The 16,127-nt window shown below is 42.5% G+C and overlaps 1 protein-coding gene across 16 annotated transcripts in view; it reads left to right on the top strand.

Annotated features, from left to right (window-relative positions):
- Synj1 (synaptojanin 1) overlaps positions 1–16,127 on the top strand; it is a 79,194-nt gene that overhangs the window by 48,655 nt on the left and 14,412 nt on the right. For all 16 annotated transcript variants that reach the window (XM_052741137.1, XM_052741139.1, XM_052741127.1 and 13 more), the window contains 8 exons: positions 3,754–3,894; positions 3,992–4,184; positions 4,435–4,593; positions 7,240–7,396; positions 7,886–8,003; positions 8,097–8,312; positions 10,857–10,935; positions 13,244–13,406. In XM_052741137.1, coding sequence (XP_052597097.1) covers positions 3,754–3,894; positions 3,992–4,184; positions 4,435–4,593; positions 7,240–7,396; positions 7,886–8,003; positions 8,097–8,312; positions 10,857–10,935; positions 13,244–13,406 — 1,226 coding nt within the window. The remainder of the gene's footprint in view (positions 1–3,753; positions 3,895–3,991; positions 4,185–4,434; positions 4,594–7,239; positions 7,397–7,885; positions 8,004–8,096; positions 8,313–10,856; positions 10,936–13,243; positions 13,407–16,127) is intronic.

The following is a 16,127-nucleotide window of genomic DNA, read 5'->3' as shown; positions in this document are numbered from 1 at the left end:
GCTCACTGACTATGTAGATCTTCCTAATTCTGACACGTCTTGTTCAGTGTGAGTGTACTGTTGTGGTTGGAATCGTCAATGATTATTTCATCAAAATCTTTAAATGTTGTGAAACAGCAAAGATCACAGTAGCTAATACAAATTTTACAAAATTCTAACTTTCGCTTGAAAATGCAAGTTTTGGGGCAACAAATAGCTCAACAGGTAAGGACATTTGCCACCAAGCCTGATAATCCTAGTTTGGAACCTACATGGTAGAAGTAAAGAGCAGCTCCTCAGGTTGTCTTCTGATCTACACATACACACACACACACACACACACACACGCACACGCACACGCACGCACAAGCACAAGCACGCGCAAACAAACACACAGGCAAACAAAAAACTTTTTAAATATACAGAAGAAAATTCCAAGTTTTATCCTTTTTGTTTTTGATTTTTGAGTTTTGGGTTTTCTTTTTCAGACAGGGCCCCAGTCTGGGTCCCAAACTAGCCATGTAGTTGAGGATGGCCTTAAACTTCTAATTCTTCTGCCTCTACCTCCCAAGGGCTGAATTACAACTGAGAACGCAACACTCACTTTTACCCTGTGATGGGGATTGAACCCAGGGCTTCATGCATGCTAGACAAACACTGTGCTGAGTGAGCTACATCCCCTGTCTTGAAGTCTTATTAGTAGAAACTAATACTGTTGGTTAGTTCCCTTGTAACAGACAGGACTGGTGGAAGAAGTAAGTGCCCAATAACTTCAGTCCGACTGATCACAGCCTGTGTAGTCTCTCAGGGATGGTGTGCTGAGAGGTGACGGTCAGCTCCCAGCCTGTGTAGTCTCTCAGGGATGGTGTGCTGTGAGGACAGTCAGCTCCAGCCTGTGTAGACTCTCAAGGATGGTGTGCTGAGAGGTGACGGTCAGCTCCCAGCCTGTGTAGACTCTCAAGGATGGTGTGCTGAGAGGTGACGGTCAGCTCCAGCCTAGTGTCAGGTGCTTCCTCCTGAGGTGAGCACACTTGATGTCTAGAGACTTGCAATCAGAACATTGAAAACAGGCGGGTCCCCACCCTCAAAGAAAGAAAAGGAAAAAAAAGAAAAGAAAACAGGTGGGATTCTCCAAGGTGGAGTCTAAGAGATTAGTAATGTTCACTACTTCCTCGAAGATAGCTCTCAGCTTTGGATACCGTTACAGTTTAATTTGTAAACAGTTGTTATAACAAGTTATTTTTAACCAAATCACATCTCAAAAATAGTTCATCTAGAAAATTCAGAGAATAAAGTCAACTATTCGTTGTGGAAGGCCTTACATTCATTATTCCTAAATAAAGGAAACCTTTACTAAAGATTTTTCTTTAGTAAAGTGCTGATTTTTTCCCACTTGTTTAACCAGTATCTATTGATCATGTCACTCTAAAGATACATCTGAAGGAATGAAAAGGACCGTGCCCTTGTCTGCATGGAGACTGTCTTCTACTGAGAAGACATGGACAGTGCCAGGAACGTTAATGAATAGGTGGTAGAGCATGTGAGAAGTATGCTGTGGAACATGGGTAACAAGAAGGTAGGGCCTGAAGAAGTGGAGGGCTTGAAGCAGGGTAGGGTTTACTGTAGAGATGACTGGAGGAGTGACCAAAGAAGATAATAAAGATGGCATTTGCTTCCAGAGTCTGCCATACAGGGTTGGCATTATGGTTGTAATGAGTTCTGTTTGGAGACAGTATGGTACATGCCCTAAGATAGGTGGGTGTGAGGTCATATTCTTGCTTAATATTTATGTGACCTGGAATAATGAGAACAACAACAAAAAAAGCCAAAAAACAAACAAACCAAAAAAAAAAAAAAAAAAAAACCACTTTCCTCTCAATTGGAGGCTCTGAGGTCCAAACTCACTTCTCTGAAAACTTACAAAAAAACAAAGAAATATTTATCCCATCTTTTTTCTATGACTGCATTGCAGAATAATTGAATAGTTGATTCCAGTTCTTTCTGAAGCTTAATTACAGTTGCCTGTGTTGTACTGTTTCAAAGTAAACGTTTGTATCTCCTTGTGGAGTAATAGATCTGTACAATGACCATCACTAGATGATACTGATAAATCCCTGAAGACCAGCCATGGGCAACTTGGTAAAGAATGTGTTCGCCCCATTTTTGCCAAAAGAAATGCACAAATAAAAGTGAGCTTGTTGGTGGCACACGGCTTTAATCCCAGCACTCGAGAGGCAGAGGCAGGCAGATCTCTGTGAGTTCGAGGCCAGCCTGGGCTACAGAATGAGTTCCAGAATAGGCTCCAAAGCTACACAGAGAAACCCTGTCTCAGAAACCGCCCCCCCCCCAAAAAAAAAAATGAGCTTGTTGCTTAGTCAAGTTCCTGTACCAGTCAGCATAAAGGAAGAATGAGTTACAGGAACAAGGTAAGACATCAGCAGAGCACATTAACCGCACATAGACTGCTGACATTTTACAGGCAGATGGTCTGGTGGTTGTTTTTTAGTTGCCATTGCGAAGTGAGGAGGCAAGGACAGTGGGGGAGCCATTAGGACAGAGAGTGGAGAGGCATGGCCAGGTGTGCATTGTAGAAACCAGATTTGGCCTGTTCTAAGAGACCATGATGGCAAGAAGACCGGGGTTTTTAGAACATAAGGGAAGTTTCAATCCTAATTGAGTGTTAGGTGATGGTGAAGAAGTGCTACTGTTTAAGCTGGTGATGGCATCGTGGTTATGTCAAGATAAAAATGGTCATTGTATTAAAGATACAAAGTAATTATGAGTGAAATGGTGTGTGTCTTAGATTTGGTCTAAAATATCCAAGTTTACAAGAAAGAGGGGGGGAAGGGAAGAGGGAGGCAGGGAGAGACAGAGATTTAAGCTAAATAATTGGGTATATGGAGACTTACAGTTACCAATCTCAGGCTTTCTAAATTGTTTTCCATAATAAATCATTTAAAAGAAAAATTTTAAAATAAAAAAAATTTAGTTTAGGGGACTGGAAAGGTAGTAGTTAAGATGTCTTATTGTTCTTCCAGAGGACCAGAGTTCAATTCCCACCAGCCACATAGGGTGGCTCACAACAGCCTGTAACTCTGTCTCCAGAGATTCTGATCCTTTCTCTGGCCTCCTCAAGCACCTACACATGCATATCACACACACACACACACACACACACACACACACACACACACACACACGTAGTTTTTAAGTAAATAAATGTAAATTCATGAAAATAAGAGAAATGGGGATTAGGGAGGGAGGTGGTGTGTAAAAGTGTATGTTTCTCCACGAGCCCAATAATACTTGAGACTAAAGTGTGAAACTCGGCCGAGTCACTCACCTTATGTCATTTATTAAGTCCTTTCCTGTCTCCTTTGTTTTGTTTTATTTCTTGGTGGGTTTTTTATTTTAGCATTGTTTGTTTGCATGTGTGGGGGGGGGGGGGAGGGAGAGAGAAGGCACATATGTGCAGTTGTGTTCATGCAGAGGTCAGAGGGTAACTTTTCAGGGTCACTTCTCCTTCCCCAAGGGTCATGGGGATTGAACTCAGGTCGTCAGGCTTGCTAGTGACACCTTTGCATGGTGAACCATCTCTCCTCATAGAAGAGTTATACAGTAGATTTCGAAATGCTGTATTATTTTGGTTAAGCTGCAGGTTTTTCTCTTTAATGGAAACAAAAAACAGATGGCATGAAATTTTCTTCTTTTTAAGAAACCAGTTATGTAAAGGTGTGGTATCTTCCTAAAGATCCCTCTCTAATACTTTGGTAGCACAACAAACCAGAAGCTCTGGGCAGTGGAGCTGCAGAAGACCATCTCCAGAGACAACAAGTATGTCCTGCTGGCTTCGGAGCAGTTAGTGGGTGTCTGCCTGTTTGTTTTTATCAGACCGCAGCATGCTCCTTTTATCAGGTCAGTGGCAGACGCTGTCCTCTGGCTCTTCTCACTGAATGACAAAAAAGTCCTCAAGTGTGCAGTGCACCTCTCCATTTGCAATTATGTTTTAAAGGGATGTTGCGGTGGATACTGTGAAGACTGGGATGGGAGGAGCGACTGGAAACAAGGGGGCAGTTGCAATCCGGATGCTCTTCCACACCACCAGCCTTTGCTTTGTCTGCAGCCACTTTGCTGCGGGGCAGTCACAAGTCAAGGAGAGAAATGAGGATTTTGGAGAAATAGCACGGAAATTGAGTTTTCCCATGGTGAGCTTCTGCTGTTTATTCTTTAAAATAAACCTTTGGATTGTATTTTAATTTACCCTACATTTTATGTCAGCCAACTTTGAAGATTTAAAGCAGTTCTCAGAAACATCAACAGTACCCATCTACTTTGTCTTATTACTATTGGCTCAAGAAACGGTGTTGATCGTGGCAAGCACATCTGAAGCAAAGAAATAATGTGAAACACATTAAAACATTGTTTTGAATTTCAAATGCCATCTCATGTTTCCAGGGAAGGATGCTGTTTTCCCATGACTATGTATTTTGGTGTGGTGATTTCAACTATCGAATTGATCTTCCTAATGAAGAAGTTAAAGAGCTCATAAGACAACAAAATTGGGATTCTCTTATAGCTGGGGACCAACTCATCAATCAGAAAAATGCAGGGCAGGTAAATACACACTGGAAGGTGGGCGTGTGTTACAGAGGGGGCTTTGGAGCACTGGAGAGATGGATCAGCGGTTAAGTGCACTTGCTGCTCTTGTAGAAGACCCAGGTTTAGTACCCAGCACCCACACATTGAGCAGCCCACAACCACCTGTAACTCCAGTTCCAGGGGATCCAGTGTCCTCCTGTGGCCTGTGCAGGCCCTGCACATGACATGGTACACATACAGACAAGTAGGCATACGCAGATGCACATAAATAAAAAGAAATTTAAGATTTTTCTTCTTAAATAAAAAAGAAAGAAAATAAGAGGATTTGGGGGCCAGGGAGAGGGGTAGGGGTTTAAATCCTGTCCATGCAATCCTGAAGATCTAGGATTGATCCCCAGAACCTACCCGAGAAGCCCCAGCTGAAAGCCCTGGTGCAGTGGCATGCACCTGTAATCACAGGTGGACAGGAGGGAAACCCAAGAGCATCAGCCAATTGCCAGGAGCTCGAGGAACAGTTAGCCTGGGGCGTGCTGCACTGTAGAATCAAGAGAACTCTGCCTCACTGAGTGGAGGGCGAGAACCAACTCCCAAAAGTTGTCCTCTGACCTCCACATGTGCCCTGTGACACATACATGCCCTCCTTACTCAACATACTTACACATAAAAGTATAAGCATTCAATAAATAAAATTGTAAAAGGAGGGTATGAGCCAGGCAGTTGTGGCCCACACCTTTAATCCCAGCACTCAGAAGGCAGGGGCAGGTGGATCTCTGTGAGTTCGAGGCCAGCCTGGTCTACACAGTGAGTTCCAGGGCAGCCAGGGCTACACAGAGAAACCCTGTCTCAAAAAAACAACAAACAACAACAACAACAAAAGGAGGGTATGAATTTTGACAGACATAATTTTTTATTCCATTTCCATATTTATTGGGAGCTGTTTATATGTACCTGTGACTAAACATACAGAATTATTTTTTTCTTGAAAGATTAGAAATAAGAAAGGAAGGGGAAGAGAGGATTTAAAAAAGTATATAATTCTTCCTAGGAAGAAAAATGCATTAATGTGTCTATAAAATGTACTTTCAAACAGAAGGCTTATAATTTGAGGGGATGATAATAATGTGGAATCTCAGATTAAGAGAAGTAGTTGGAGACCACTGGTGTAGTATCTGAGATCATCAAGCTTGAATTCTTAGACCTTGGTGACCATTCACTTTTTTAGACATCAGTTCCACTATGTGGAAGTATGACGTCAGGTTCGATGATGCCCAGTATCTCGTATCATCTTCTACTTTTTTTTAAAGATGGGGCTAGCCTGAGGATTGAACCTAGGTCCTCATGCTTTCGAGGCAAGTGCTCTACTCCTGTCCTTCATAGAGTTCTGAATGCCTCATAGAGTAGGGTGACTTCCTTTATTCATGCTTTTAACGTTTTATTAATGGAAGGTTAAGTGGCAGGGAGAAGGTCACATGCTAGGTTTGGGTAGGGGGCGGTGTTATTCAGTTCTGTTTGAAGTGTTCACTGGATAGATAGTTTGTAGGAGACTATCCAGCACGTAAAAATAAAAGTGGAGGACTAGAGAGATGACTCAGTGGTTAAGAGCACTTGCTGCTCTATCAGATGACCCTGGATCCAAAGCCAAATTCTGGCCTCCATGAACACCTGCACACATGTGTACACACAAACGCACACCACACACACACACACACACACACACACACACACACACACACACACACACACACACACACACACACACACTGGCCAGCTCAGTTTGAGGCGCCAACAGACTTAGGTTGCTCTCAGCCTTGATACTACTTCTTACAGTATCAGCAGTCATAACTGCCAGAATGCTAAGAATAAGACACTGAGTGTTCAGCCCTGAATCATACATCCATATTAACCCCACCACCACCAAGGTTCAGGGAACATCTCAGAAGGAGTGCAAGGGCAGCAGGATAAGGAGCTCGGTGACCACATGGCTGTGGTGGTCATGAACTCAGCAGCTGTAGTAAACTGAACAAAGCTTAGATAAGACCAAGCCAGCCAAAATTGCAGCATAGATGGGGTGGATGATCTCTGGACCCCATACCTTATGGGGGAGCCATTGACAGTTGATAGTTGCTGGAAGTGGGGACATTTTTTTTTTTTTTTTTTTTTTTGAGGATGTGGCCACTGGTAGGTTTCCCATGCTCTAGTGCAGTGGTTCTCAACCTGTGGGTCACGGGCCCAAAGGGGTCAAACAACCTTTTCACAGGGGTCACCTAACACCATTGGAAAACACAGATATTTACATTATGATTTAAAACAATAGCAAAATTACAGTTATGAAGTAGCAATTAAGTAATCTATGGTTGGGGTCAGCACAACCTGAGGAACTGTGTTCGTTCAAGGGAACTGCATTAGGAAGGTGGAGACCCACTGCTCTAGTGGACGGCCCCACATCCACGCACATGTGTACAGCACTAATTGGACTTAATGAGTTATCAAAAGAAGAAGAAATGTGATCCTGAGAGGAATGGGGAGAGCTGAAGGGGAGAAATAGAGGGTGAATATGATCCTCTTTCATCGCATACATGGAGTCTCCAAAATCAAGACATTTTTAAGTAGAAACATGAACATTTATGTGTTTTGGAATAACTTTGTGTATGTTTATTTTAGATTTTTAGAGGATTTTTAGAGGGAAAAGTGACGTTTGCTCCAACCTATAAATATGACTTGTTTTCTGAAGACTATGACACCAGTGAGAAGTGCCGCACCCCGGCATGGACAGACCGAGTCCTCTGGAGGAGGAGGAAGTGGCCTTTTGACAGATCAGGTTAGGAGTGGACTTTTTTATTTAGGTAAATTAATGTGAACTTTGTGAGGGGGAGTGATAAACATAAGAGCTTTTTTGTACAAAGGTTATCTAGCATAAAACAAACATTTAAAAACATGTGTATTTTTTCAGTAACATAATTTCATGTAAAGTGAGTGAAGAGACATTTATTTTGTAAAATTTCTGATTGTAGTCCTGAAATTGAGGATTTTGAATGAGACTTGGCTGTTGAACTTTTATGAAACAGTATTTGGTCCCAGGTTCCAACTAATCTTAGAAGTTAGCAACATTTCAGTTCTTCCCAAGTAAAGAAGAAAATAACATGACAAATATATCTCTAGTTTAAAGATCTCTGGACTGTCTGCTTCCAGGGTTTTGACATTTTAGCCTCAGACTCCTGAAGGCTCTACAAGGAAGTGGGCACTTGCATGTGTCATGTGACCTTTCCTCACGTGACTGCTCTTGAATTGTCTTTTATTCTGATTGCAGCTGAAGATTTGGATCTTCTGAATGCTAGTTTCCAAGATGAAAGCAAAATCCTTTACACATGGACCCCGGGCACTTTGCTGCACTACGGGAGAGCCGAGCTGAAGACTTCTGACCACAGGTTTAAACAGCCTCAGTTTTTAATGATGCTTGACGTTTGTGTGAAAGAAATCCTTTAGGAACATGTCTAATGCATCTCCCTTTGTGCCTTAAGGCCCGTCGTCGCCCTGATTGACATAGACATATTTGAAGTGGAGGCTGAGGAGAGACAGAAAATTTATAAAGAAGTCATTGCAGTCCAAGGCCCACCAGATGGCACAGTGCTGGTGTCGATCAAAAGTTCTGCACAAGGAAACGCTTTTTTTGATGACGCTTTGATTGATGAGCTGCTGCAGCAGTTTGCACACTTTGGGGAAGTCACACTCATCCGGTGAGTGAGACAGGCGTCTGAGCCAGAGTGTGTCAGAAGCAGTAGTTTCTACACTGGAAACCCGAACCTAGTGACTGCAGTGTCTGAGTGTGACATTTCCAAATAAAGAGCTCTAGACAAGCGCTCCTAGGTTTGGAAATTAAGTTCTCAACATAGCGAACTTAAAATGAATAATGAACTTTTACATGAACATGAAGACAAAGGTATGTTTGAGTTCAGGAATAACCTCGTCAAGATTCCTCTACAGGGGAGCAAGCTCTGTGTGAGAATGAATGAGAACGCAGCTGTAGTTGATAATTTTAATGTTTCAAGGAGAGAGAAAAGTAAAGGGACCAGTACCCCAGGAGTCAAGAGGCTGAGGCAGGAGGATCAGGAGGTCAGGGCCAGCAGACTACATAGAAAGTATGTCAATAACCACCTTTAGTAACTAAATAACCTGGAGGGAATTTTTGTTACTCTCCGAGGTTCAGGTCATTATAACTGGTCCATGTTCCGTTTCCAGCCAGCAGAAATGTGAGGAGTTGTGGGAGCCGTCCATCCCAGTCTCAGTTCCCAGTATTGACTTCACCGTGTACTTTCTAAAGCTGAACTCCATGCCTCTTGTTTAAGAGGGTTTTCTTTCACATGTCGACCGTTTGGGGAAATTGAATTTCATGTGTTTTTAATTCCACGGGGAAAGGAGTACTGCTTAATTCCTTTGTATGTTGTTCATTTGCTTGGGTATGTTTGACTTGTGTTCAAACCTCCACACGGAGGTATCGTAGAAGAGCAGAGGAGAAGTAAAAGACATGGCATGTGCTTTTAATCTAGTCAGAGGAGTCGCGGTAGTGACTTCTCCAGGTCCATAGACTGAAGGGAGGGTAGTTTCTGTAGAGTGGACCTCATGCCTGCGACACATGAGGTCCTTTCAGGGAGCAGAGGGCAAATGGAAAGAAATTGTGTTTACATTTCAGATCCTTTGACTTTTCTTACCCCTCCCCCACATCTTTGAGAGCAATCTATTTTAAATATTCCAAATCTTATAAAATCTGAACCTGAGAGATGGCTCGGTGAACAAAAGCACTACCTGAGTTCCATCCCTGGGATCCATGTGAGGGTGAAAGGAGAAGGCCAATTCCACAGAATTGTCCTCTGACCTCCACATGCATGCTTGGCAATAATGAATTAGTTAGCTTCTAAAAGACTTAAAAATGGCTCTAGAAAGTACACGGTAAAATCTCCCAGTTTTACAGATGACAGTAAGCCTTGCCAAGTATGGAAATGTCAGTCCACCGGAAACATCTGTGAACTATGTGAGTGGGCAGCAATGAGCAAATGTAAACTACAGCATTGAACTGGAAGACTCTAAGTGGTGTAAGAGAGAGAGACCGGTAAAGGAGCGGGGACTTGTGTCTGTTTAACACGCTGGGTTCTCCCTAGTTCAGAATTGAAGCTAAAAGCTTTCCTCGGAGTGCTGTCAACATTAGTATTGATAAGCAAACCGGGTGTTAATGTGATATACAGCCGTGGGGTGTCTGGACACTTAGGATATTATGCTTGTTACACCAGTGGTGCCAAACTGATAAGGAAAAGCAGATACTAAAAGTAAAGCAGAGGTGGATGTGGGGGTGTACAGCTGTGGTCATGGTGCAGTTACCAAAGAACCAGTAATGTTTGGAACTCAGGACACTGGTGCATCTAAGAACAGTCTTACAGGGGTATCCTCCATGGCCAGCCATTTGGTAGTTATTTAGGTAAGACTACCTACTATCCCTGTGAATTTCAAATGACAACATTTTTGTAACTTAATAACTTCATGCCAGGGAAGCGGAGTCAGTTATGTTGGTCATGTCTGAGTGATTCTAAGATGTATTCCATGTGCACTTGATTTCAGTAGAGTAGTTTGGCACACTTTTATTTTGGTCTTTTTTTCCCTTAAAATCCATAATGTTTTAGACTCTGAGCGTGAGACAAAAAGGTTTTCTCCATATGGTTGGGGAAGTTCAGTTTGCAAAATTGCTTTTGTAAATAAGACGGATAAACATTGTTTTATTCTTTAGTTATAAACCTCCTTATATAATCAGTGACTCTTCAAAAGGTGTCCTTTGTTTCATTTTCTCCTTTTGGGGGGTTTCTTGTTTCCAGAGTATAATCCTGGAGTCATAGCAAAGAAGAAGTATCTTGTGCAGACAAACACCTAACCCAGAGCTCCTTGTGACTAGTTCGTTGGGTTGTTTGGAGTTTCCTTCTTATTAATAGTCCCTGTCGTCTTTCTCAGTCAAAGGAAATAACCTTCAGGAAAGTCACTGCAACAGTGAAAATGCATAGAACCTCACTGTGGAGTCGGATGTAGCCCTTCCTCCTGCCTGTCCTGTTACCTTAAAGCAAAAGCAGCAGGAGGGAAGTGCTGTATCCAAGGGCGCCCTCCTCTGGGGACCAGCCCAGTGGTCTCCATGTTCTCTTCTTGGCTCCATTTGTTCATTAGGAACCAGTGGCCAGAGATTGAGCTAGTAATGTCTGAGGAGTTCATTTTCTTCTCATGTATCACTGTTCTTTTTCTTAAAGATTCGTAGAAGATAAAATGTGGGTTACATTTTTGGAGGGAAGCTCTGCCTTGAATGTTCTGAGCCTAAATGGTAAAGAGGTAAGGTAGATTTGATGATTCTAAGCCATTTGAAATGCCTGAAGATTGTATTTGTACAAGCATGCTACCAGAGTGCCTAAATGTATTTTCAGTTAAGGAAAATAGAAGGCTGTGAACTGTGTAAGAGTTACTTAATATTTTTATTTAGACTAGTTTTCTGCCTAACTTAGGGTTATTTTACTTTCCCCTTGGAGATAGTAACCGGTGACAGAAACAAAAAGGAAAACATGTTCACTGCCTAATTTGATTTCTACCATATTTAATGCAAAATATTATAATTTTTTAATTAAGGTTAGATATTCCAGCTCCTCTCTACATTATTATCAAGTGGAGGACATGCTTTTTTTACAAGAACATGGGGCAGAAGGTCCTCACCATTTCCAGGAGTTACCTGTAAGCTGCTGAAGAAAGGCTTTGATGTCAGCTCCCTTGCCAGCCTGGATACATAATTGCCACAGATGGGAAACACTCCACACTGTAGCACTTTCAAATGTGACAGCTGGGATGTTCCTAGCCTGTGATTTGAAATGTCACCATGAGAAGCTTACACCGTGACCTGGAGTAATTATGTTTCTGTGAAAGGTTGCATCTGTCAGTTGCGTTGAATCTGTTTGTCTTTGTTTAGCTGACCCCTGCATTGCTAAGCGTGTGGTCATTAGATGCACTAGACCGAGTGCTGGTTCAGTCTCTCCATTGGAGAGCAGCTCCTCTCCTCCAGAGTTGACCAGCTCTCTCTTTTCATGTTAGGAATTTGTTTGATTTTTTTTGTTTTGTTTTTAATGCAATACTAATATATTCACGTCAAAATGAATTAGAAAAAAAACAGAAAATGCAAGATAATATTAAGTTGACCATTTTAGAAGTTAAACATTTCTAAACCTCAAAAGTGTTGCCTTTGTTAGAACCATTAATTTAACCCTAATTTTTTCATAAATTATCCAATTTCAGAGAAAAACCTGAAGAAGCTGGGCATGGTGGCACACAGCTGTGATCCCAGCTCTTAGTAAACTGAGCCAGGGGCCTCACTGAATTTTAGGCCAGCCTAGGCTACACAGTGTGTCTCAAAACACAAAAAGCAACACACAGACGCACACACGCACACACAAATAAATAATAAAAAAATAAAAGAAAGTGTTTTTTAAATATACTATTTGGTAAACATACAAGATTTTTGTTGATTTTAAAAAGTGATATGTGAAATATGTAGGTAAATGATGGATTTAGTTGAGTTTAATACTTGGGTCTGATAAGCAAATAAGAGACCAGTTGCTGTTAGACAAGCCATGCTGTTTAAGTGAGTGCCTTCAGGGAACCCTGAGAGCAGTAATACTTTGAGCTGGAATCTGCCCACAGAATTGCCAACTCCCAGTGTTGAGTTGGACTTTTAAAAGTAATTGTTATAGTCCAATTTAATAACTAGTTGACAGAAAGAAGATACAGAAGACAATCAACTCATAGGAGCTGCAGCTCAACTCATGGCTACACAGGTCATTTATAAATATTAAAAGTTTAGTCTTCTTCCCACGAAGGAGCTCTTCAAACAAAAGGCTGAAGCTGTATAAAAGAGCTTGTAACTAGGAAGCTGGTCTGTTGTATGGGGTGGACTTAGTGAGAGCTTTGCTGTGTATCCTCTCCATGTCCATGATGAAGGAGTCTTAGGACCAACAGCAATTTTTAAAGAGTTTAAAAAAATACAACAAGACAGTGTAGCTTGATTATAACATAGTGGTGGTTTTGTTAAATCATATTTAGATCTAAAAATCACTTAAATGTATAAGGAAAGCAGAAGGCTTGCTTTACAAGTTTCAGCCATTCTATTTCCAGAAGAGTTCATTTTTGTAGACAATTTAAACTCATCTTCACACAGCATTCTCCGAGATTTGAAATGCTAAAACCGCAGGCCAGCACACGGCACCATACAGTGGAGCAGCTCTCGGACCCCATGACAGCGGCTGTGTGGTCCAGGCTTCCTGTCTCTCTGCGCTTGTTTCAGTGGAGGAACACTAGTTAGTTCCTGGATCCAAACCGGAATTACGTAACAGACTACCAGGAGTGTGGATTTGGCCAAGAAGAGAAACTGGCTCGAGAAAAGGAGTCCTAACTACCTTTATTTGGCATCATAAGCTTTTAAAGGCAGAATGGTGAACGGCCTGTACATGGGAAAATTTCAATATGTGTGGAAGGATTTATTTTGGCTAGAATCCAACTAAACTGTTGATGCCACTGCATAATGTAAATAGGCACCCTTCTCCCACCTTAGTTTCTGTGCTAATAAATATTTCTTCTGTATCTTTTTTCTGTCAACTAGTTATTAAATCGGACTATAACAATTACTTTAAAAAGTCCAGACTGGATCAAGAATTTAGAAGAAGAGATGAGTTTAGAGAAGATCAGTGTCACATTGCCCTCATCGACGAGCTCCACCCTGCTCGGTGAGGACGCAGAGGTCACAGCTGATTTTGACATGGAAGGTTCGTATGTTGAGCAGACTTTTTCTTTCTCACTCCCAGCACTCACGACTTATTATCCAGTTTATGTCTCTCCTTGAACACAGTATTAATAATGGTTTGTTCTATGTAGTATAAATGTTTATCTGATTACATTAGACTTGGTAATTTATATGCCATTTTATCATTAAATAATAAATACATTTGTATATTTTAGTTTATATTGTATGATAAAAGCACAGAGTGGTATTTTGAATGTGCCAGTTTGTGCCAATAATTATAGTTAAGCAGAAGTTCCAAACAATTCTTTTTACTGCCAAAATGAGTTCATAGTAATTACTACAAAAGAAGAAATGTTCCAAAGGAATTCAGAGAGAGTCCAAGTGACTAGGAATACATTCATGTAAAACTGAAACTGTGTATATAAAGGTATCTACTTCAGTTGAAATTTTGAGACAAATTATCTGGGTATTGTAGTTTTTTTTAAACATTATTTGAAAGTACATTTGCTTTCTAATACTATATGTTATATGTGTGAGCATAGTTTTCATTGGGATATAGTTTTGTGATTGATAGAGTGAATGTTTAGTGTGTGTAAGACCCTGGCTTCTATCACTGACCTCCCCAGAAATGCACACCTGACTCTGTACTGCTTGATAGCACATCTAAGTTAAACATCTTTTAGGAGAATCACTAGCATCTATATTGGCATTTACTTGATCCACACATAAATATGAAATTTTTGGATGCCAAGTTGTGTTGGTTCCTTTTTTGGTTGTGGTCCTATGCCCTTCTGAAACAAGCTAAGGAGAGGATATTTATTCTGGCTTATGGTTTCAGAAGTTCAGTCCTTGGTTGATTGGTCTGTACACTCGGAGGAACATCATGGAGGCAGGAAAGATGGCGGAAGCTGGTCTTCTCTTCTTAGCAGACAAGAAACAAAGAAAGGGGGCATATGAGAAGAGGCCAGGGCAGGAAATAGAGCCGAGACAAACTCCTACCGATCTAGTCCCTCCAGCTTTTTACCACTTCCCAACAATGCCATTTTCCCATGCATCCATCCAGGCATTAGTCCGTCATTCTGTCAGAGCTGTCTAATCACCTCTGGGCACTCACGGACTCATCCAGAGGTCGGTTTCCCTGGTCTCCTAGCTCTTTGGCCCAGCAGGTAGAATCAGAATTTACCATCTTAGAGGTGCAAACTCTGTGACCATGGTCTTGTTAGTTCCTTCTAGAACTCACTGTTTCCTGGGTGTTTCACACAAGTAGGCAGGTCATCATAGTAAGTGATATCAGTGTAGTAATGACTGGTGGAATGGTATCCCATGGGAAAGTTTGTAGTTTAAAAAATCAAATCAAATCAAGGGTCTGGAGAGATGGCTCAGTGGTTGGGAGCACTGGCTGCTCTTGTAGAGGACCCAGGTTTGGTTCTCAGCACTCACATGGTGATTCTGTAGCTCCAGTTCCGTGGGAGCTGATGCCTCTTCTGGCCTCTTCAGGCACTGCACTCGTGTTGCACATACATACATGCAAACAAAACACATAGAAATAAAAGCCTTTGTAAAGTCAAGAAAAGAAAGTATAAATATGATATCTCATACCTCAGAGAGATAAGGGACAAAATAAGAACAGGAACTTATTTAGGAGCAGCGAAGGGAGCTGTTGGTGACCTTTGTAAGAATAATTTTGGTGGTGTGGTAAAACCAGATGGTGAAGTTGCTCTGGGTGGAAGGTGAAGAAGTAGGGTGCAGAACCGTTACTTTTGAACTTGGGGAGCCTGAGAATGCGTAGTGCTGCTAGAAGGGGCTGGTGCAAAGGTAGAGGCTGGTGCTGGGAAAGCGCTGACAGAAAAGCAGCAGGGCCTCTGAGGAGAGCGGGGTGTGCTGGATGCCTCCCTTCCATCCACTCTGCCTGAGTGTCGGCTTGCAGGAGGGACTTGGTGAAGGAGGAGGCTCTGTCTGCAGACTTCTCTTCGTGATGAATTTAGTACTCACATCACCGCAGAGTGGGGCAATCCGCCACAGTTCCTGGGGACTTGAGACTCTTTGAGATAGAGTCTCTGGCAAAAAGGAAGGAGAGGAATAACCAACAAGAAATCAGAGCTTTCAGGCAACTTGGGGACCCAAAGGAGATTGAAAACTACAAACGATGTTAGTCTGACCCTGAGGATTCTGTGGTTTTCTTGAGGGAGTGGCACTCACTGACGTGAAGTGGTGGGACTGATGGACGAGAGGGGTTTGTCAAGCACGGGCAGTGGAGAGTCGCAGTAGGGGTGGGTAAGTGAAGAAGCGCCTGGAGCTAAGCACAGAAGGGACCACATTGGTGAGGCTAAAAATGCTGGGGAGCAAGCCCTGGACCTCAGTGAGGAAAACGAGAGGGGCTGAGGGGCTGAGGGGAGGAAGAGAGAGACCAGGACGAAGTGCTGCGGGCTAGTAAGTGCCCCCGAGGTCATGCAGGCTGAGGGTGTGCTGTGCATCGTGGGGGCAGTCCTGTCGGTGAGCGCAGCACGGAGGCACTCCCACTGTCCCACTAGCTGTCCACAGGGCTTCGGCATCATGTGCAGAAAGGTGATAGGCCCACTTGCCATTGTGCCTTCTGCTCAGTCCTGAATGACTGAGGGACGGAGGGTGGAGAGTTCTGAAGGAGGTGGGACTCCTGGCGGCATAGCCTGAAGATAGGACTTGGAAGGAAGGTTGATGTTCTGGGTTGCGAATCCTCTTGCACAGGGTACCCTGACCCCACTTT

Source organism: Peromyscus californicus, unplaced genomic scaffold, assembly GCF_007827085.1.
Source record: "Peromyscus californicus insignis strain IS unplaced genomic scaffold, ASM782708v3 Scaffold_16__1_contigs__length_79575227, whole genome shotgun sequence".
Taxonomy (NCBI): Eukaryota; Metazoa; Chordata; class Mammalia; order Rodentia; family Cricetidae; genus Peromyscus; species Peromyscus californicus.
This window is presented reverse-complemented; position numbering and strand designations above follow the sequence as displayed.